General features: G+C 40.2%; 1 protein-coding gene across 1 annotated transcript in view; it reads left to right on the top strand.

Moving 5' to 3' along the window:
• LOC110446475 (usherin-like) overlaps nucleotides 1-23,266 on the top strand; it is a 70,216-nt gene that overhangs the window by 42,025 nt on the left and 4,925 nt on the right. Inside the window, exons 40-60 of the mRNA XM_021491648.1 lie at nucleotides 80-271; nucleotides 481-726; nucleotides 4,567-4,779; nucleotides 5,023-5,225; nucleotides 6,670-6,878; nucleotides 7,208-7,453; nucleotides 8,287-8,417; nucleotides 8,603-8,790; nucleotides 9,327-9,477; nucleotides 9,854-10,060; nucleotides 10,927-11,124; nucleotides 12,234-12,388; nucleotides 15,183-15,384; nucleotides 15,782-15,889; nucleotides 16,227-19,220; nucleotides 19,524-19,723; nucleotides 20,149-20,244; nucleotides 20,879-21,123; nucleotides 21,490-21,710; nucleotides 22,087-22,266; nucleotides 22,577-22,914. Of these exons, the coding sequence (XP_021347323.1) occupies nucleotides 80-271; nucleotides 481-726; nucleotides 4,567-4,779; nucleotides 5,023-5,225; nucleotides 6,670-6,878; nucleotides 7,208-7,453; nucleotides 8,287-8,417; nucleotides 8,603-8,790; nucleotides 9,327-9,477; nucleotides 9,854-10,060; nucleotides 10,927-11,124; nucleotides 12,234-12,388; nucleotides 15,183-15,384; nucleotides 15,782-15,889; nucleotides 16,227-19,220; nucleotides 19,524-19,723; nucleotides 20,149-20,244; nucleotides 20,879-21,123; nucleotides 21,490-21,710; nucleotides 22,087-22,266; nucleotides 22,577-22,914 (6,923 nt within the window). The remainder of the gene's footprint in view (nucleotides 1-79; nucleotides 272-480; nucleotides 727-4,566; nucleotides 4,780-5,022; nucleotides 5,226-6,669; nucleotides 6,879-7,207; nucleotides 7,454-8,286; nucleotides 8,418-8,602; nucleotides 8,791-9,326; nucleotides 9,478-9,853; nucleotides 10,061-10,926; nucleotides 11,125-12,233; nucleotides 12,389-15,182; nucleotides 15,385-15,781; nucleotides 15,890-16,226; nucleotides 19,221-19,523; nucleotides 19,724-20,148; nucleotides 20,245-20,878; nucleotides 21,124-21,489; nucleotides 21,711-22,086; nucleotides 22,267-22,576; nucleotides 22,915-23,266) is intronic.

Below are 23,266 nucleotides of genomic sequence, written 5' to 3'. Positions count from 1 at the left end.
TGCCGAGGCTTACCTGTCCCTTTTCCACTCCTTTGACATACCCCTGATGATCAATAGACACTCAATACATGTTTTACAGATGGTGGTTGTACTGAGAGCCCTGCAGTCAGCGTGAGGACTGATCCCACCATCCCTGAGGGTCAGGCCCCACCCATTCCCCACCCTGTGTCACAGAATATGATAGCCATAGCATGGCAGGGCCCTGGACTAGCAAATGGTCCTAACATCAGATTTGAACTGTCACGCATGAAGATTCTGCAGCCCCTCCTAAGTAAGTGTTAATAAAATATCTGCAGGGTGTTTTGATTTTCATTATAGTGCCTAAGGTATTTGATGTTTTATAAAGACCTCAGTGTTCATGAAAAGATGCATTATTTATATGTAGGATAATTATGAAATAACCATTACATGAGCAGCGATAAAAATTGCCAATTAAATAATTTATAGTTACCGATTTCATCCATGAGATCATTGTTTCAGCTAATCCTGTGGGTTTGAACGTGTGGAGCAGTGTATTTATCGGGACAGTGACGTACTATGAGGACCGGGGTCTTCCATTGTTTACCACGTTCAAATATAGAGTAACTGTCTACAACGATGTTGGTCAGCTGACCAGCGATGCTTCAAGGGAGGTAACTACTTATGGTGGATTCCCAAGGAAAGAGGCAAACGTGACTGTGGTTCCACTGGATCATGTGACTCTCCAGGTGGACTGGGTGACCCCAAGTATGTATAAATTACTGGTGAATAATCTTAAGTCCACATCTACCATTAACCAGAATCAAACTGGTGATTCTTGTTATAGAAGTGGAAAGGAAATTGTATATAATTATGTATTGTAGGGTAACAGGAGCGAGAAAGGCCCAGAACAAACTACAACCGTTGATTCAAACAGTTTGAAATCCTGTTCCATAGGACTGAATCTTTTGTCTTGTGATTTATATTTTATGAGTTTAGGAGGTCTTAATTTTGTGTTAAAAGATCAGTTTAACAGAGAGAATTCCAACTTCCATCTTGGTAGCCTTATTGAATATCCTATCACCAACAAAGACTAAAGAGTACTGTCTTATTGTTTACTGGATCAGATTTTGGATTTACTCCTTTCACTACCAGTTGTACACTGGTATACTCGATAAAGTGCGATTGGACAGTCATCTCTGTACTTAATTGGAATTTTGAACATTTAATTATACTGAAATAATTATAATTAATCCAGGAGAGAATATGAAAATAAAAATGGTAGGAAATAAATTAAAACTATAAATCTTCCACAAAAATGGTCGATACAATTATCTCTGAGGAGTTACCTCCCCCTCAAAATGATATATGATGGGGAACCCTAAACTGATATGTGGTATAGAGAGACGATATATGATGGGGAACCCTAAACTGAGATGTGGTAGAGAGAGACGATATATGACGGGGAACCCTAAACTGATATGTGGTAGAGAGAGACGATATATGATGGGGAACCCTAAACTGATATGTGGTAGAGAGAGACGATATATGATGGGGAACCCTAAACTGATATGTGGTAGAGAGAGACGATATATGATGGGGAACCCTAAACTGATATGTGGTAGAGAGAGACGATATATGATGGGGAACCCTAAACTGATATGTGGTAGAGAGAGACGATATATGATGGGGAACCCTAAACTGATATGTGGTAGAGAGAGACGATATATGATGGGGAACCCTAAACTGATATGTGGTAGAGAGAGACGATATATGATGGGGAACCCTAAACTGATATGTGGTAGAGAGAGACGATATATGATGGGGAACCCTAAACTGATATGTGGTAGAGAGAGACGATATATGATGGGGAACCCTAAACTGATATGTGGTAGAGAGAGACGATATATGATGGGGAACCCTAAACTGATATGTGGTAGAGAGAGACGATATATGATGGGGAACCCTAAACTGATATGTGGTAGAGAGAGACGATATATGATGGGGAACCCTAAACTGATATGTGGTAGAGAGAGACGATATATGATGGGGAACCCTAAACTGATATGTGGTAGAGAGAGACGATATATGATGGGGAACCCTAAACTGATATGTGGTAGAGAGAGACGATATATGATGGGGAACCCTAAACTGATATGTGGTAGAGAGAGACGATATATGATGGGGAACCCTAAACTGATATGTGGTAGAGAGAGACGATATATGATGGGGAACCCTAAACTGATATGTGGTAGAGAGAGACGATATATGATGGGGAACCCTAAACTGATATGTGGTAGAGAGAGACGATATATGATGGGGAACCCTAAACTGATATGTGGTAGAGAGAGACGATATATGATGGGGAACCCTAAACTGATATGTGGTAGAGAGAGACGATATATGATGGGGAACCCTAAACTGATATGTGGTAGAGAGAGACGATATATGATGGGGAACCCTAAACTGATATGTGGTAGAGAGAGACGATATATGATGGGGAACCCTAAACTGATATGTGGTAGAGAGAGACGATATATGATGGGGAACCCTAAACTGATATGTGGTAGAGAGAGACGATATATGATGGGGAACCCTAAACTGATATGTGGTAGAGAGAGACGATATATGATGGGGAACCCTAAACTGATATGTGGTAGAGAGAGACGATATATGATGGGGAACCCTAAACTGATATGTGGTAGAGAGAGACGATATATGATGGGGAACCCTAAACTGATATGTGGTAGAGAGAGACGATATATGATGGGGAACCCTAAACTGATATGTGGTAGAGAGAGACGATATATGATGGGGAACCCTAAACTGATATGTGGTAGAGAGAGACGATATATGATGGGGAACCCTAAACTGATATGTGGTAGAGAGAGACGATATATGATGGGGAACCCTAAACTGATATGTGGTAGAGAGAGACGATATATGATGGGGAACCCTAAACTGATATGTGGTAGAGAGAGACGATATATGATGGGGAACCCTAAACTGATATGTGGTAGAGAGAGACGATATATGATGGGGAACCCTAAACTGATATGTGGTAGAGAGAGACGATATATGATGGGGAACCCTAAACTGATATGTGGTAGAGAGAGACGATATATGATGGGGAACCCTAAACTGATATGTGGTAGAGAGAGACGATATATGATGGGGAACCCTAAACTGATATGTGGTAGAGAGAGACGATATATGATGGGGAACCCTAAACTGATATGTGGTAGAGAGAGACGATATATGATGGGGAACCCTAAACTGATATGTGGTAGAGAGAGACGATATATGATGGGGAACCCTAAACTGATATGTGGTAGAGAGAGACGATATATGATGGGGAACCCTAAACTGATATGTGGTAGAGAGAGACGATATATGATGGGGAACCCTAAACTGATATGTGGTAGAGAGAGACGATATATGATGGGGAACCCTAAACTGATATGTGGTAGAGAGAGACGATATATGATGGGGAACCCTAAACTGATATGTGGTAGAGAGAGACGATATATGATGGGGAACCCTAAACTGATATGTGGTAGAGAGAGACGATATATGATGGGGAACCCTAAACTGATATGTGGTAGAGAGAGACGATATATGATGGGGAACCCTAAACTGATATGTGGTAGAGAGAGACGATATATGATGGGGAACCCTAAACTGATATGTGGTAGAGAGAGACGATATATGATGGGGAACCCTAAACTGATATGTGGTAGAGAGAGACGATATATGATGGGGAACCCTAAACTGATATGTGGTAGAGAGAGACGATATATGATGGGGAACCCTAAACTGATATGTGGTAGAGAGAGACGATATATGATGGGGAACCCTAAACTGATATGTGGTAGAGAGAGACGATATATGATGGGGAACCCTAAACTGATATGTGGTAGAGAGAGACGATATATGATGGGGAACCCTAAACTGATATGTGGTAGAGAGAGACGATATATGATGGGGAACCCTAAACTGATATGTGGTAGAGAGAGACGATATATGATGGGGAACCCTAAACTAATATGTGGTAGAGAGAGAGGATACATGATGGGGAACCCTAAACTGATATATCGTAGAGAGAGACGATATATGACGGGGAACCCTAAACTGATATGTGGTATAGAGAGACGATATATGATGGGGAACCCTAAACTGAGATGTGGTAGAGAGAGACGATATGTGATGGGGAACCCTAAACTGATATGTGGTAGAGAGAGACAATATATGATGGGGAACCCTAAACTGATATATCGTAGAGAGAGACGATATATGATGGGGAATCCTAAACTGAGATGTGGTATAGAGAGACGATTTGTGATGGGGAACCCTAAACTGATATGTGGAAGAGAGAGAGTTAATGTTTTTTACTTAATGCTTGTCGTACGGCAACCTAAACAAGGACAAGTCTCTTAAAGCATTGTAAAGGCATGGGCTGTCTTCATCTACCTAAACAGTCATTATCATTATATAACCCTATAACTTTATCTATATCACAATAAATGCCAGATAGTTATAAAAAGGTTTAGGGAGGAGTTTGTGAATAGTGACAAGATCAGCTTTAATGTTTCACCGTACCTTCCACAGGTGTGGTAGACCTACAGGGATCTGTTACAGTGTTTACATTGGTGGCTGTGGGCAAGATGAGGACCATCAAACAAGACTACACCCCTGACACTCACGGGATTCTGCTCCAGAACCTTACACCCAACACTGAGTACTCCATCACTCTCACCATTACTATCCATGGTGATGCTCAGATCACCAGTCTACCTGTGGTGGCACAGACCTTGGACGGAGGTAAGTTATAGCAATGTGTGTATGGTTACAGGTTTCTCACCCTAGGGTGAAACATGGTAATCCCACACCAGGAAAACTATAGATATGCCCCTCCATGATTTGAGAAACTTAAGTCTCAGCCTGCATGATTCTTATAATTTTCCTTCAAAAATTTGGAATACTTCACTGACATGTAATTTCATTTGTATGTGCCCAGCATAATCAGTGGAGCAGTTTTTAATATTGTGTATAATGTACTTTTAGCTCCTGAGGGTTTAGCCAAACCCAGCCTGACTGTTGTCAATGACACAGCTCTGAGAGTGGCCTGGACCAACCCTGTCAAGGCCAATGGGGAGATCACCGGCTTCAACATCATCATCAACAACAACAAAATACCAACAGGCATGGTGACTGCGGGGTCAAAGGTCATCACTCAACTTCTACCCTATACTATCTACACTGTCAAGGTATGTAGATGTGTAGGGAAAATAGTGAGAAGGGTGTAAAAATATAGGAAAAATAGGGAGAAGGGTGTAGAAATAAAGGAAAAATAGGGAGAAGGATGTAGAAATATAGGAAAAATAGGGAGCAGGGTGTAGAAATATAGGGAAAATAGGGAGAAGGGTGTAGAAATATAGGAAAAATAGGGAGAAGGATGTAGAAATATAGGAAAAATAGGGAGAAGGGGGTAGAAATATAGGAAAAATAGGGAGAAGGGTGTAGAAATAAAGGAAAAATAGGGTGAAGGATGTAGAAATATAGGAAAAATAGGGAGAAGGGGGTAGAAATATAGGAAAAATAGGGAGAAGGGTGTAGAAATAGAGGAAAAATAGGGAGAAGGGTGTAGAAATAAAGGAAAAATAGGGTGAAGGATGTAGAAATATAGGAAAAATAGGGAGAAGGGTGTAGAAATAAAGGAAAAATAGGGTGAAGGATGTAGAAATATAGGAAAAATAGGGAGAAGGGGGTAGAAATATAGGGAAAATAGGGAGAAGGGTGAAGAAATATACGAAAAATAGGGAGAATGGTATAGAAATAAAGGTAAATTAGGGAGAAGGGTGTAGCGAAACTAAAAATAAAAATATATAAAATTTATTGATTTTATGAACTAGTTTTTTTAACTTACCTATAATAATCACTCTTGTTGGCCCGGATTTTAGCTCATGGGGAGTCTTACTGTGGGAGGAAACCAGCAAAGCTGGAGAAAATCCACATGGTCAGGCAGGTGACCCCTCACCTTTTCACAATTAGGGAATTGAACCCCGAGTTCGTTATCCACTGTGCCACTTGACCACCCACAATACAAGGGAAGTAGTACAGGAAAGGGGGGAGTAGGGTACAAATGTACAGAAAAAGTATAGGAGAGAAAAGATACAAATGTGAAAAAAGGAAGGAGGAAAAGGATACAAATGTAATAAAAAAGTATGAATGGAAGGAACAAAGATGTACAGGGAGATGGAGTCCCAATGTAGGGGAAATGGGGGGAGGATGTGGGGTGCCAATTTTTACAGAAGTGGATGTCAAAATTAACAGGGGAGGAGGTCACTATGTTCAGACATGTAATGAAAGGTTTTTTAATGTCTTACTGTTTCAACATTCATGCTCCAGTAGATTGCTTTTAGAATTATTCAAATTTTACTCTAAACTAGTTGTGTTTGCTAACCTTGTTTGAAAAATCACTTTTTTTACATAATTTACGAAGCACTAGCTGTATTGCAAACATGTTATAATGAATAACAGAGAGACAATTCCTTACGATATGACTACAACCTAAACATGAACTCGCTATGTCCATGTTTGTACTATAGTGTTTTACTTTACTGTTTTAGTGTTGCTTAAATCTGTTATTACAAGTAATAGGGGAAATGGTTTAATACTAACATTCAGTGATATCTATGTGGTGGCGTTTAGGTGGAGGTGTGTACTGTGTTTGACTGTACTACCAGTGAGTCTCTACTGGTCACAACTGCCGAGGCCCTTCCTCAACAGTTCACCCCCCCTTCTGTGACGGCCCTCAGCTCCATATCTGTCCAGGTAGACTGGACATCTCCTGAACGATCCAATGGAATCATTCTACGATATGACCTCTTCCGCAGCACCATCAAGCAGTGCTCAGAAATGTAAGTGTCCAAATCTCATTCATGCTTCATATATTTAATCATCTGTTTACTTTATGAAAAATTTGTACGATAAAAAAATGTTTGGATCTCTATGAAAACTTTCTTTTACTCCTATAGTGAGAGTGACTACTGGTTATTGTTTCAATTTTATCTATTTTGACATAGTATGTACAGTATAAAATAACAGCAGGAAAAGAAAATCAGTACAATTTTGCACGTGGAAGATTCTTAGTTTATGGAGAAGCATACCAAATATTAATCGTAAGAAGGTATCAGAACTACAGGCAAGATTCAAAATCGATATTTTGGTATTTGGTTTGCTGTTGTAGACCCCCAGCTACTGTGAGTCCTGAGATCACCAAATGTACCTACATAATGTGTGACATCTTGGAGAACCTGTGTGGGGGAGTGTGTTACTCTGGCCCCAAGGTGTGCTGTGACGGGGTTCTACATGACAGTCAGCTGGGCTTCGACTGCTGTGGAAGGGATTACACAGCCAAACAGAGCCCCGACGACATCTGCTGTGGTGGACAGTTTCACAGGAAGATCAATGATTACAAGTGCTGCAAAGACAGGTAGGACAGACATAAAGATAAGTAAAACAAATTATGGACAGTAGGACAGACACAAGGACAGGTAAAACAGACATAAGGACAGGTAGGACAGACATAATGACCAGGTAGGACAGACATAAAGATCAGGTAAAACAGACATAAGGACAGGTAGGACAGACACAAGGACAGGTAAAACAGACATAAGGACAGGTAGGACAGACATAATGATCAGGTAGGACCTACATAAAGATCAGGTAAAACAGACATAAGGACAGGTAGGACAGACACAAGGACAGGTAAAACAGACATAAGGACAGGCAGGACAGACATAATGATCAGGTAGGTCAGACATAAAGTTCAGGTTAAACAGACAGAAGGACAATAGGACAGACACAAGGACAGGTAAAACAGACATAAGGACAATAGGACTGACAGTAGGAAAGACACAAGGACAAGTAGTATAGACAGACATGCCAGGACAAGTAAATTAGACAGACAAACAAGGATGAATAGGACTGACACATACTGAGGTATTGCACAGACACACAAGGATCAGGACTAATAGTCATATCTGCTTTGTTAGATTATTTGGGTTGTCAAGTTTGAATGTCATATTTTCAATGAAATGAAAGTTGTTAAGAAAATATTCATATGGTGAGGTTTAAAATAATCACCTTCATGTTAGATACACTAAAATGCCCATGTTCCTTCACCAAACAATGTATATATCCAATAATTTATTTTGAAATCTCACATTTGTTTGGACATTTGGCTTTTGTTTAAAAGCAAAAGATACTATTTGTGTAGTCCACGCACAGACACAACTAATATTACTAAAAGTTTTGATTTTGCAGGTATGTGAGGGTCCAGACAGGGGAGGTTTGCTGTGAGGACAAGTATGAGGACCGTATCACAGTCGGGATTGGGGATAAGTGCTGTGGGTCTGTACCCTACTCCTACATGGGGGCCCAAGTTTGTTGTGGGGGTAGGTATTATATCATCTATACATAAAGGTAGTGTTTCGTATCCAAATTTACTTATAATTTCATCTTGAATATAACCGACACACCTCAATCTTAAAATAAAAGTTCTAGAAACTAGAAGATGGAAGAACTCTAAAATATACAGACTGATGGACGACTTCTAGTGAATGTTTTCATGTCCCAACAGACAAGCTGTACGATGGTTACAACCAGCAGTGTTGTGGAGGAGAGGTAATATCCAATCACATGGCCTGTTGTGGCGACGCACAGGAGGGGAGCGCCTTCACCGCTCGCCCTGGCATGGAGTGTTGTGGGATGAGCTACGTCATAATGAACCGGACCCTGTGCTGTACCAGTGATACTGGCCATTCTAAGGTAAGGAATACAGAACAATACCAGGTAGTAACAAATGTATAGTTTTAACATTCCAGGTAGATTAAAAGCTCTCTTCTGTTTGATGACATGTATGCTGTACTTAATACTTGAAACATTCAATTTCTGTTTCTTATACATTATACATAAACATCTCACATGTATTGTAAGAATTTTCATTTTAACACACATTAGATGAGATATATCCAGCTACCTTCACATAAAAATGATTCGAAGTTGACATCGCATTAAGATTTGTCAGTTCACTTCTGTGATGTCAGAAAGTTACATGGTGTCAAATATTTAAAAAAAAATATACCGTACACAATGAATCCTATTTCAATAATAACAAATAAATATTTGAGAGTATGAGAAAAGTAATCAAATGCCACAAATTGTGCTTATGTAATAATTTAATTCGGCTCCTCATCGTCCCATTACTGAAAGTGTTAACATTTAACTGTGTATGATGGTAGGATTCAGAAATGTGTTCAAGTGCACCATACTGCCTTAACTACATTTTGATATTTCACTGTCAGGTTCACATGTACAAAGATGAAGATGCCAAGCTATCAGCCAATGAGAAGTGTTGTGGAATGGAGACAATTTCAAACAACTTAGACTGTTGTAACTTTGTGGGCTACAACCCACTGACATATGTCTGCGCTGACTCATCCAATCAGGAGCCAGGTAGCAATCTATCACTTTTAAATGCCCAATCAGCATGTGGTTCTCTTCGTAAATCTTTACCGCTGAATGTTTCAATAAATGTTTCTTAATACTGTGGGTTAACCCTTGTATAACACCTGGAGTACATAGCCTTATATTTGATATGAAATATCTACAAAAAAAAATTCTAGATACCATATGTTTTCAATCACTGTGACTTCCGTCATATCTAGAACATCTACCCGGGTACAATGAAACTGTCTATTAATACTGACTGTTGTCATATGCTCTGATGGTCTGATTTAGTGTATAAACTTAATGAAATGTATGACCAATATCCTTACGATAATCGTAGTAATTTAATTTTCTATGAATTGCTGTTGCTTATTCTATGAAGGTTGCGGACAAGGAACAATTTGTCCACTGTCTGTCCAGGACTTTGCCTTCTGTGACATCTGTAATTTTGACAAAGGCTCTGAGATTTGTGGGTCAGTCCGAGGCCATCATGGAAACAACCCGTCTCCAAACCCGACCCCTGACCCCACAGCTGACTGTATAGCAACAGAGGAGAGAATATATTCAGGCATGGAAATGACTTACACAGGTATGATAATATACCAACAAAACATCAGAAACTGACATTATATATAGGTATGAATGTGTGACCACCAGTGTTGTTGTCATTGATATTAAGAGTTATTGCCCTTTATTGTCCAGTCTACCATCCCTACCTTGTTGAATGGATTTCTTCAGAACTGTGCAAATATCGTAACTATTACTTGAACATGTGTATGAGAAAACTGCCTTGTTGTTTAAACCCATATTAAAAAAATGTATGGCCCTTAATGTGATTATTTTTTAAATACCCTAAATGCAATTTCACTTTCATGTGAATTGAAGAGACATTTGATATCTTGCAGTCAAAATTTTCATCAAGCAGTTCTTTTCATTAATATGTGCTGAATATCTTCTGTAACAATTAACTGTAAATTTTGAAACGAATTGAAGCATTGTCGGTAGCAATTATCCTATTTGGGTTGCACACATTTAGACTGTGAATATTAGTTCTCTAGTTATTGACAATGTTTCTACCAAACTCATAAGTTTTGTAAAGGTTCATCAGCTTATATAAATCTTATTTAGAGAAACTAACAATTATACATAAAGTAATTAGCATATGATTTTGATTAAGATGAATGAAATTCTTTCTCAGTAAATTGTTCATATTTTGAAAATGAATCAACTTCATTCTAAGCTATTTGTCTATTTCTATAGTCAATTTGGTTTGTGGTATAAGGTTCCTCGTTTTCAAGCATGGTTGCATATGATCAGACTTAAATTCCATGGAAAAGAAATTGAAAATGAAGAGGCCTGGTACATTTTGATCATGTGTGATACACATATAAATTTGATAACTAATACTTCCAGATATGTAACATTGACAAAATATTAAAAAGGACATTTTTTCAGATGATGTGCTGACCCCATACTCCACTTATGGCTATGCATTTGCGGCGGTCAATAGTGCTGGAGGCTCCACCAGTAGCTATACTAAGGTCATGACCTTACAGGCCCCTCCAGACAAGGTCAACCCTCCTAAGGTCAACATTGACCCCTCACAGCTTTATGTGATTGACCTCATCTGGAAATTGCCACAAAAACCAAATGGTCAGTTAACATGAAGACATGGGTAACACAATTGGATATCCCTGTAGCTGATTTAAGACAGTGTTTAGAAACACTACTAATGAACCTTCTGATTATCTCATATGACTACTGTATTACAAACATGCCACCATTTCACATTTTGTAAACTATAACTTATTGTGTAATAAACCGCTGTATAGTTCACTCACAGTTACAATATACATATATACAGTTTACTTTCACTTTACGAATACGATGGACATGACTACATATATGATATCACAGGTTTTATTATATAATTACATTAATAAACACTATGAATGAAATAATGATGAGACTTACCACGGACCTGGGAAGGATAGACAAGGTCCGTCCTGCTCGGCAGCATGATATAGTGTGAATTGAATGAGGGTGGTGACGTGCGTGTACGAATACGACGCACAGGGTGGCATGAGTATGTAAATACTCATGCAGATCACTCTCTCACAACACTCCACGCACAGGTTATGACACGAGTACGGGACAGACAACACATGGACAATGTGTGACTATAAGTGCAATGAGTACACCCTGTTACAAAAGTAAAGAACCAAAGTTAGCCTATTGATATTAAAGGAACATTCTTGCATATTAAATATTTTTATATTTTTCAGTACAAGTGTAATTGGTTTAAAATAATCTTCATATTGTTCCTTGTTTAATAAGAAGAAAATTTTAAATTCAAACTGGACAGCAGAACCAAAACCTTGTCCAGATCACCTTAATGTAATAAAGAGTGTATATATGTTTTTAAACTGCCCATTTACACACATACAGTGTAAAACAGTGATTTTGCAATTTTCTACTGTTCATTCTTGATATCAGATGTCAAAGTTTAAGATTGAAATATTTAGTATAGATAAAAGGAAGAATGTTTTACATGTTTAGAATGTAAGAAAATATGATATTTTTGTGCAGTTTTCCTTCTATGTCCTTTCAAGTGATATGTTTGAAATACAAGTATAAATATAATTTGTCAAATGAATAATATGTGGTAGTACCAGTACAAATTTACTAAATGTCACAAACCGGATCCTAATGGTGAGCTTCCTAACACTGGTTTCACACTACATTTTCATGGTGCATTACAGGTGTGATTACGAGGTACATCCTAACACGTGACGGGATAGAGCTGTACCGTGGTCTGGCCCAACAGTATACAGACGACACAACTGTACTACCCTACAGGTCCTACACCTACATCCTTACAGCCTGTAACACTGCAGGTTGTACAGCCAGTGACAAGGTAAGATGTTGGTTTACAGCCAGTGACAAGGTAAGACAGTTGGGCCGAAGGTTTACAGCCAGTGACAAGGTAAGACAGTTAGGCCGAAGGTTTACAGCCAGTGACAAGGTAAGACAGTTACACTGTAGGTTTACAGCAAGTGACAAGGTAAGAGTGTTACACTGTAGGTTTACAGCCAGTTACAAGGTAAGATGTAGGTTTACAGCCAGTGACAAGGTAAGACAGTTAGGCCATAGGTTTACAGCCAGTGACAAGGTAAGACAGTTACATTGTAAATTTACAACAAATGACAAGGTAAGAGTGTTACGCTGTAGGTTTACAGCAAGTGACAAAGTAAGAGTGTACTGCAGGTTGTACAGCCAGTGACAAGGTAAGACAGTTACATTGTAGGTTTACAGTCAGTGACAAGGTAAGACATTTACACTAGGTTTACAGCAAGTGTAAAAGTAAGACAGTCATACTGAAGGTTTTCAGCAAGTGACAAGGTAAGACAGTTACAATGTAGGTTTACAGCAAGTGACAAGGTAAGACAGTTACAATGAAGGTTTACAGAGAGTGACAAGGTAAGAAAGTTACAATGTAGGTTTACAGCAAGTGACAATGTAAGACAGTTGCATTGTAGGTTTACAGCCAGTGACAAGGTAAGACAGTTACAATGTAGCCAGTGACAAGGTAAGACATTTTCACTAGGTTTACAGCCAGTGACAAGGTAAGACAATTGCAATGTAGGTTTACAGCAAGTGATAAGGTAAGACATTTACACTAGGTATACAGCCAGTGAACAGGTTAGACATTTACACTAGGTTTACAGCCAGTGACAAGGTAAGACAATTGCAATCTAGGTTTACAGCAAGTGATAAGGTAAGACATTTACACTAGGGATACAGCCAGTGAACAGGTTAGACATTTACACTAGGTTTACAATCAGTGACAAAGTAAGACAGTGACATTGTAGGTTTACAGTCAGTGACAAGGTAAGACAGTTACACTGTAGGTTTACAGCCAGTGACAAAGTAAGAGTGTTACAATGTAGGTTTACAGCCAGTTACAAGGTAAGACATTTACACTGCAGGTTGTACAGCCAGTGACAAGGTAAGACAGTTGCATTGTAGGTTTACAGCATGTGACAAGGTAAGACATTTACACTAGGTTTACAGCAAGTGTAAAAGTAAGACAGTCATACTGTAGGTTTTCAGCAAGTGACAAGGTAAGACAGTTACAATGTAGGTTTACAGCAAGTGACAAGGTAAGACAGTTACAATGTAGGTTTACAGAGAGTGACAAGGTAAGAAAGTTACAATGTAGGTTTACAGCAAGTGATAAGGTAAGACAGTTGCATCGTAGGTTTACAGCCAGTGATAAGGTAAGACAGTTACATTGTAGGTTTACAGCATGTGACAAGGTAAGAAAGTTACAATGTAGCCAGTGACAAGGTAAGACAGTTGCATTGTAGGTTTACAGCCAGTGACAAGGTAAGAAGGTTACAATGTAGCCAGTGACAAGGTAAGACAGTTACATTGTAGGTTTACAGCAAATGACAAGGTAAGAAAATTACAATGTAGGTTTACAGCACGTGACAAGGTAAGAAAGTTACATTGTAGGTTTACAGTCAGTGACAAGGTAGGTAAGTGACAATGTAGGATTACAACCAGTGACAAGGTAAGACAGTTACATTGTAGGTTTACAGCCAGTGATAAGATAAGACATTTTCACTAGGTTTACAGCCAGTGACAAGGTAAGACAATTGCATTGTAGGTTTACAGCAAGTGATAAGGTAAGACATTTACACTAGGTTTACAGCCAGTGACAAAGTAAGAGTGTTACAATGTAGGTTTACAGCCAGTTACAAGGTAAGACAGTTACAGTGTATGTTTACAGCAAGTGACAAGGTAAGACAGTAAGATTGTAGGGTTACAGCCAGTGACAAGATAAGAAAGTTGCAATGTAGACAGTGACAAGGTAAGACAGTTGCATTGTAGGTTTACAGCATGTGACAAGGTAAGACATTTCCACTAGGTTTACAGCCAGTGACAAAGTAAGAGTGTTACCATGTAGGTTTACAGCCAGTTACAAGGGAAGACAGTTACATTGTAGGTTTACACTCAGTGACAAGGTAAGACAGTTGCATTGTAGGTTTACAGCAAATGACAAGGTAAGAAAATTACAATGTAGGTTTACAGCAAGTGATAAGGTAAGACAGTTGCATCGTAGTTTTACAGCCAGTGATAAGGTAAGACAGTTGCATCGTAGGTTTACAGCCAGTGATACGGTAAGACAGTTACATTGTGGTAAGAGTGTTACGCTGTAGGTTTAAAGAAAGTGACAAAGTAAGAGTGTTACAATGTAGGTTTACAGCAAGTGATAAGGTAAGACAGTTGCATCGTAGTTTTACAGCCAGTGATAAGATAAGACATTTTCGCTAGGTTTACAGCCAGTGAAAAGGTAAGACAATTGCATTGTAGGTTTACAGCAAATGACAAGGTAAGAAAATTACAATGTAGGTTTACGGCACGTGACAAGGTAAGAAAGTTACATTGTAGGTTTACACTCAGTGACAAGGTAAGACAGTTACATTGTCAGTTTACAGCACCTGACAAGGTAAGAAAGTGACATTGTAAGTTTACAGCACGTGACAAGGTAAGAAAGTGACAATGTAGCCAGTGACAAGGTAATTAAGTCAGTAACACACCAGGTTGAAATAACCTACTCTATAGCCTCAAAGTTAGTTCATTGATTTCAGTTGACCATAATAATCATAAATACTCATAATTTTTTATATCTTCACTGATGACAGGTTACTGTAGCAACAGCGGAAGGGAAGCCAGAGGATGTTCTGCCTCCTAGTGTCAATGTGCTAAGTTCTGCCTCACTTGAGGTCTCCTGGTCGCCTCCAGTCAAACCAAACGGTATTATATCACACTACACAGTCACGTTTGAGATGGAGAATGGCTTCACCTGGTCTAATACCACCATGGGAGTTTCCCTGACCATCACAGGTAAACCCTGTTGCATACAGAATTGGTAGGGTAGGGGAAACCTGATATTAATTGACCATATAGAAGCTGTGTTTGCACTGCATGATAGAAACATTCTCCTCTTTCTATCATTTAAATCAGATATATATATATGTGTACACCATATTGATACAGGCCTGATGATGTAGGCCTAGTACAGAATAACATGTATGATTTTATCTACCATTTAAGTACAATACACAGTTCTGTACCTGAAAGGGCTTCGGGCATACACCCAGTACAGTACATATTTATATAGATGAATTTTGCTGTACTTGTAGTCTTGTATTTTGTTTTGGGTTTGACTGCTGACGCCCATACAGTGTATATTTATATAGATGTTTTTTGCTGTAGACTAAGCTCTGTAGTTCTGTTTCAGGTTTAACACCATACACTCAGTACAGCGTGACCCTAGAGGTGTGCACCAAGGGAGGCTGTACTGTCAGCCCTACCGTCCTTTCACGCACTCTCGAGGATCTACCAAAGGGTAGGTACAGTTCTCCGGTATCTTACTGCCATTATATCTGTACTCATTAAATTGTTGCTGTTGTCTTCCTTATTTTGGAATAAAATACATGTGTTGCAATTGTTATTTTCTTGTTACAATAAATGAATTGAGCTTGATGTTTATTTCTTGAAGGAAAGGAAACATATGTACAATGTTATACATAAACACATTTACAGATATAAGATATAATGAAGTCCCTCTGGCAAGAATTTTTCATGAACATCCAAATCTATAACCAATATTTCTTAATAGAGAAATAATTCATTTTCGTCCACTATATATAAGATATGCTTTTTATGTTATGTAACCTTTGCAGGCGTCATACCTCCTCGAGTAGTTGTACTAAGTTCCAAGTCAACGCTTGTCTTCTGGAACCCTCCAAGAAACGCCTATGGCATAATAAAATTCTACTCCATACTGAGAAGATGGGCCACAGGGGCCATGTACATCTACTTTGGTCCAGGACTGTTTACGACTGACAACTTCCTGATGCCAGGAGAGACCTACGACTACTTCCTCATCACCGGAAATAATGCTGGTAACACTAGCAGCCACCCAAGAACATTAACTATGCCACCAACAGCCTTAGTCAACGTTCCAGCTGCAAGGGAGGTAACTGTGCTTAGTGCCACAAGTGTTTATATAGCCTGGGATGCCATTGTGTCGGGACAGATTCCAATTGATCAGTACAGGGTCCTTCTAAATGCTGGTCAGGACTCAGAGGTAGATAAGGGAGTTGGTCTTGACTTGTCTACTACAGTGACTGGACTGAAGCCAAATTTTGAATACTCGGTGCGTGTGACTGCTTGTCTAGAGGGTGTATCCAATGGTTGTGCCACAGGGCCAGGAGTGATAGCGCACACTCTGGAGGCGCCCCCTGAGAACCTGGCTCCTCCGCGTGTCAAGGCCACTGCCCCAAATGTAGTGGATGTGTCCTGGACCTCGCCTCAACAACCAAATGGTGTTATCACACAGTACCTTATATACTACAGAGAGGCTGGGTCAACAGTGGACCTCCTCATCAACAGGGTCATGGGTGATGTGATGTCTATTAGACACGCAGGTCAGGACCTCGAGCCCTACACCACCTACGAGTACAAGGTGGTGGCCGGAAACTCTCAGGGAGATGTGTCCAGCACCTGGACAATGGTGCGAACGTTAGAGAGTACCCCCGCTGGACTGACAAAGCCGTTCATCAACTCTACTGGAGCCTTTAGCTTCCATATATCCTGGCAGCCCCCTGCTTATCCTAATGGGGTCATCACCATGTACACCATACACTACCGCATCCTCACCAATGACCCTACACAGGAGGCACCACTTCAGATGGTCCAGGTGTCGGAAAACACCCTGACAACGTCAGTCAGTGGACTCGAGCCATTCTCTAACTATCATGTCCACATAACAGCATACAACAACGTAGGGAACACCTCCTCAGACAAGGTACTGGTACAGACCGCCCAGTCCTCACCGTCAGGACTGGCAGCATTTGTGGTGGAGAAGATCAGTACAGGAACATCTGTCATACTGAAATGGGATGTCCCAGGGAAACCCAATGGAGTCATATCCATCTACAACATTTATGAGGTAGGCTCTGCAATTGCCTTATACAAAGGTCTTAACAGAGAGTTTGAATTCCGTCGACTTCAGCCCTATACTGACTACCATGTTCAAATGGAGGCATGCACAGTGGCAGGGTGTACCAGGGGGCCAGTCTACACCTTCGTTACCGCGGAGACCCCCCCTGCTGACCAGTCCTCACCTACCATAGGAAACGTCACCTCCTCTCGGGTGGTTATAACATGGACAAAACCAGTCAGGCCTAATGGTATGATATCCATGTATGAGGTTTTGCGACGGTCACAGACTCGAGTGGTACGGAGAAGTCTGTCGGCCCCTGAAGTGGTGTATACAACGACAAACGTGGATCAGGACAGCTATCAGTATGTTGACATGGACCTGGATGCCTTTTCAGAGTTCCAATACAGCATCCGCTCCAGTAACTCCAAGGGATTTATCCAGAGTCCCTGGACTTCAGTGTTCACTTCACAGGCTGCGCCTGAGTGGTTAGCCCCACCCACAGTCTCATTTATTAGTGGTCACCAGGACAGTTTAAACATCAAGTGGGTACCGTCGTCCCAGCCGAACGGGATCCTGCAGAGTTATCAACTACAAAGGAATAACAGTGTGCCTCTCAGCTTCACCATCCATGACCCAATGGAGTTCAATGACACCGGCCTGCTGGCCTACACCTGGTACAGCTACAAAGTCACAGCGTGTACGGCAGGGGGCTGCACTACTAGTGACCCCACTCACTTCCGCACCAAAGAAACGGCACCCCTACTGGTCTCACCACCCTCCATCAACACATGGAACTCCACTACACTAAGGCTGGAGTGGCAGAGTCCCCTCACTACTAATGGCAAGATTAGTCTGTTTAACCTTAAAATGGACAATGCTGTGATATATTCCGGAATAGCCACTGTTTACATTCAGACAGGACTAACACCTTACACAGAGTATTCTTTTGTACTAACAGCATGTACAACTGGAGGATGCACTGACAGTGGAGAGGTCAAAGGTCGACCTGATGATGACATACCTTTAGGATTGAATGCCCCAATACTTAATGTCATAAGTTCCAAATCCATAGAGGTCACATGGGGACCTCCACAATACCCCAATGGTATTATCAGCTCCTACGACCTGAGGAGGGATGGGGAGCTGATCTATACGGAGAGCATCAGTGTGACAGGATCACTGAGGACCAGCTATGTAGACTACAACCTGGAGCCTGGTACGGAGTACTCCTACATCATCATCGCCCGCAACAGAAAGGGCAGCGTAGATAGCTTGGCCTCTATAGCAACCACATATTCTGCCTCACCAAGTGGCCTTGATCCACCAGTCTTGAGGGCTCTCTCATCAACTTCTGTCCAGGTTACATGGCAACCACCTGTACAACCAAACGGACCAATCAGAAACTATACAGTGTTTGAAAACAACAATGTAGTTTTCTCCGCTGGGCCAGAAATCCTCAGCTACATTGTGCCAGGCTTAGAATTTTGGACGGAGTACTCATTCCGAGTGAAGGCTTGTACTGAACGGGGCTGTGAGCTGAGTGGCATGACGACCGTCAGCACTCTTGAGGCTCCACCTGAGGAACAGAAGCCCCCGAAGCTGCTGGCTCTGGCAGACCAAGACGGGGCCCATGCAGGGGTACTCATTACCTGGGAGCCCCCACTGAAGCCTAACGGTATTGTTGTATCGTATGAAGTATACAGGCGACAGGTCATCAGTGAGTTAACAGGTAAGTAAGGATAAATCAATCAACAATATATTGTAGAAAACACTGCCTGTATGAATCAGTTCATGTCTTTTATTATATTAAGAATACTTAGTAGCGGGTATCAGGGTCATCGTGCCTCTGTATTCGGGGCTGAAATTTAACCTTATTCCGATTAGATTTATATGTTTTTCATCCGAATTTGAAAATTACCCAAATTTTTGATGTAAAACATTTATTGTACAGAAAATAACTTCAAATCAAAAGAGTTCTTTCACATGACTTTATTTTAATGACAGAGATATAAAATGAAGTTTGGTGTTACAGGTACCTCATACGGTAAGATAGCTTTGGTGTACAACTCCAGCCTGCTACGGTACTCTGACCTCGCTGACACCCTGTCAGCCTTCACAGACTACCAGTACATGGTCACTGCGGTCAACCGTGCAGGCAAGGTTAGCAGTGTGTGGGCAGTGGCTACCACCAAGGAAGGGCCACCACAAGGTCTCGGCCCACCAATTATAAATGTAAGTTCATACTATGATTTCACGTAAAATTTATCAAGTTCATGGTCAGTTATCTTAACCCTTTCACCACTGTAGACCGTAATCGACTCATCCAGATCAATGTATGGTAAAGCTTACTTAAGTTACATAGGGTTGAAAGAGTTAAGGTATATAGGTTACATTACTGCATCTTTAGTCCAAAAGAGTCCCATGCTAGCTAAGGAGACTTATCTCAGCAACACAAAACAGTTGTAGTCAAGTACATGTATTACATAGTAAAAGGGGAGTGTGAATGTAAGCACCAGGAATAGTTTACACTGAAGCATTTTACTGTTATTTAGAAGGAATAGCATGGGAAGACAAACACCCAAATTGTAATAATGAAAGATGTATCAAAAGACTGAGAACACCATAACACAAAGCATTTATGTTATTTGTTGGTACAGTCCACCACGGCTACCAGTATAACAATGACGATCATCCCCCCTACACAACCTAATGGAGTTATCCGCCACTACACAGTGCTAGTCAATGGTACTTTGGTAAGTTTTTACTGCATAATACCTGGCTATGTGCATCATTAAATTTGTGTATTAGCCCTGACACTATATATCAGCATGATATTTTGAAAAAAATATACCTTTCCATCCTTGTATCACTCAAGGACAATCTAAATGTACCACTTTACTATAATGTCATGTTATTGTCAGTAACAAATAGTGTTGAACTAGAGGTACCTAAAGGGACACATGTGAAAAGAAAAAGGGAAAGAAAATATTTAGATCCCATGTGGGAGTAGCAGATTAATAATGGTTTCTTCTGTGCCCTATAGAAAAGAAGAACGACCCTGATTCTGTAAGGGGCCTCACATCAGTTGCATCTTTCAATCATGCAGTGAGATACAGCGGGTCGTTTCTTTTATTACATGCTGAACCTGCACTTGAAAATGTATAAGTTACACTATATTTCAATATTTCAGTGTCTGATATCATTATGAAAAATATTTTTGAATCTTATATGTATATCATGTTTGTATTAGTGGAATATTATAAAGACAATAAAATAATATTCCAATTAAAATTTGAAGTAATCTGCCAAATAAGGACTTTTGTTTTGATTGAAAGAAATAAAAATTACATTTATCCATGAAATTTATATGATACTTTGTGAATGTAGGGGAGCAGTGGTCAGCGGCTGACTCAGACTGTAGGAGAAAACATGGCCTTGATGCCCTTCACTGTTTATGCCTTACAATCCCAGGCCTGTACTGGAGGAGGCTGTGCCACCAGTGGGACAGCCATAGCCAAGACAGGAGCCGCTAAACCCACAGGACTGGAGCCCATCAGAGTGGTGGATACCAACAGTTCAACCATCAGACTTGGCTGGTCTTACCCAACCAGTCCTAATGGGGCCATTGTCAGGTATATTTCCCACCCAATTAGTCCTAATGGGGCCATTGTCAGGTATATTTCCCACCCAACCAGTCCTAATGGGGGCAATTGTCAGGTATATTTCCCACCCAACCAGCCCAATGGTGTTTCCATTTTGTCTATTTAATTTTCTACTCAACCAGTTCCAACATTTCCATCATTGTTATCAATGGGGCTATCTTATGCTTGCTTGAGTCCAGTATTATGCTTGAACATGAAGTTTCATTCTATGATAGTTTTATTTACATGAAATAACCTTTGTAAATATTTATTTTTGAGCTATATAAAATAAGACATTCTCATTAACTACCTGTACACCTCTATATTTTACCTGTATGTTTCCTGTTGTAATAACAGGTTCCTGATCTACCAGCGGAGGGCATGTCCTCCAACAAATCAGCCCTTTCCTCAGACGTGTGTGGTTGGCGACCCCTCGATTGCCTTCGATGGTCTAGCCATAGAGAGGGCCATAGTGAGCCTACTGCCTTACACAGCTTACGAGTTCCAGATACAAGCAGAGAACGAGGCTGGCTACGTGGACTTCCCTACCTGGGTTTGGGCAGAAACAAGGCCTGCAGGTATACGGTAGACATGGAAGCATTATCTGGTATTGTGGTATGGTTTTGAAAATGTAGGATATAAGTTATAGTTGGAATGATTTTTTGTGCTCGTTCAAGGATAAAATCTGTACTGTATAAACTCCAGTATTCTTGCGCTGTTTTATTTTCTCTTGTGTGGATTTCAAAACAAGTCCAGCAATTCTTTACATCATCTCTTGTTGGAGACAAATATAAAATCTTACAAATTCGCAACAATTTGTAACATTTTAATTTGCCCACTTTTTCAAGGTGAAGGAAAGATCATAAAAAACGTACAGTTGATCAAAATCATTCATAATCATATCTAACCAACACACTGTATTAACAAGTTGCTATGACTATTTTCTTTCCTCAGCCCCACAGTATGTGAAGTTTCCGCTACTCTACATGAACGGTACAACAGCAGTGTTTGATTGGCTGCTTAGTTTTAACCTCCAGGGGGAGCTACGTGAGTTCATCCTGCTTGTGGACGGCCGCGTTGTGTTCCGTGGGGTCAGCTTCCTGCACCAACTCCCAAACATTGAGCAGGACAAAAGTAAGACACTAAATCAACATACAATAGACACTGACACTTTAAACTTAAATGGTTAAATATATTGCCTTCAAACCTGCTCATTATACCACCTCCATTATGGGAACACCTGTGTTAAGTGACCACTTTTAATGTTTCCTATTGCAGGGATTCATTGTGATTTGAGCCTGTATTAAGAGACAACCTTGTTAAAGAGATTACTTTTGGGACTTTCTGAGGATGTCTTCTAAATACAGGTTTGATTGTACAAGTTAAAATTAATACATAACCGTGATAAAAAAAGCCTGACATCCATATTTTTTTCTCATTACAGCAATGGAGTTTGCGATTGCAGCCATTACAGAGACTGGACAGGTGGAATCACCAGCAATCATCTTTGATCCAAATGCTATTGATAACATTGGCACCACCCCTAAACCTACCTCAGGCCCTGTACTCCTCGTCCAGAAAATGTTCTACCAAGAGGTCTGGTTCATCGTCCTCCTTGTACTCATCACTGTCCTCCTCATCTTTATCATCATTGCCCTCTGTCTCCGTCACATCCATGGACGCCGTCCCTACATCCGTGAGCGCACACCACTTCGTCCACGGCACAGGAAGGGGTCACAACCATTCACGTTCAGCAGTAGCGATGACAGTATATTTGAAACAGTAAGAGTCTAAACAGTAGCAGGAAGTTTGATATGACATTAACATTGTCATCCTTAATTTACCAACTGCGTAAATCCAGAAAAAAATCAACCACATTATTTCTTGTTTTCAAAATAAGATATGTTGTATGCTGAAATTCTTTTTTTTAAATCAAAGTTAAGTGTTTAAAACTCAAACAATTTCTCCTTCAGAACCATGATGTCTAGAATCAGTATATTGATATATAGTTTGCTGGGGTAAGGGTTATCAAAATAGTGAATATAAATTGATTTGATCCACTTTTAATGTCAAGTTTGAAATGTCAGAAACTTTTGCATAACCATTAGGCCTAGACTTATGATAGTTGCATGCT

This window comes from Mizuhopecten yessoensis, unplaced genomic scaffold (assembly GCF_002113885.1).
Source record: "Mizuhopecten yessoensis strain PY_sf001 unplaced genomic scaffold, ASM211388v2 scaffold2699, whole genome shotgun sequence".
Taxonomy (NCBI): domain Eukaryota; kingdom Metazoa; phylum Mollusca; class Bivalvia; order Pectinida; family Pectinidae; genus Mizuhopecten; species Mizuhopecten yessoensis.
Note: the sequence above shows the minus strand (reverse complement) of the source record. Positions and strands in the feature narration are given on the sequence as shown.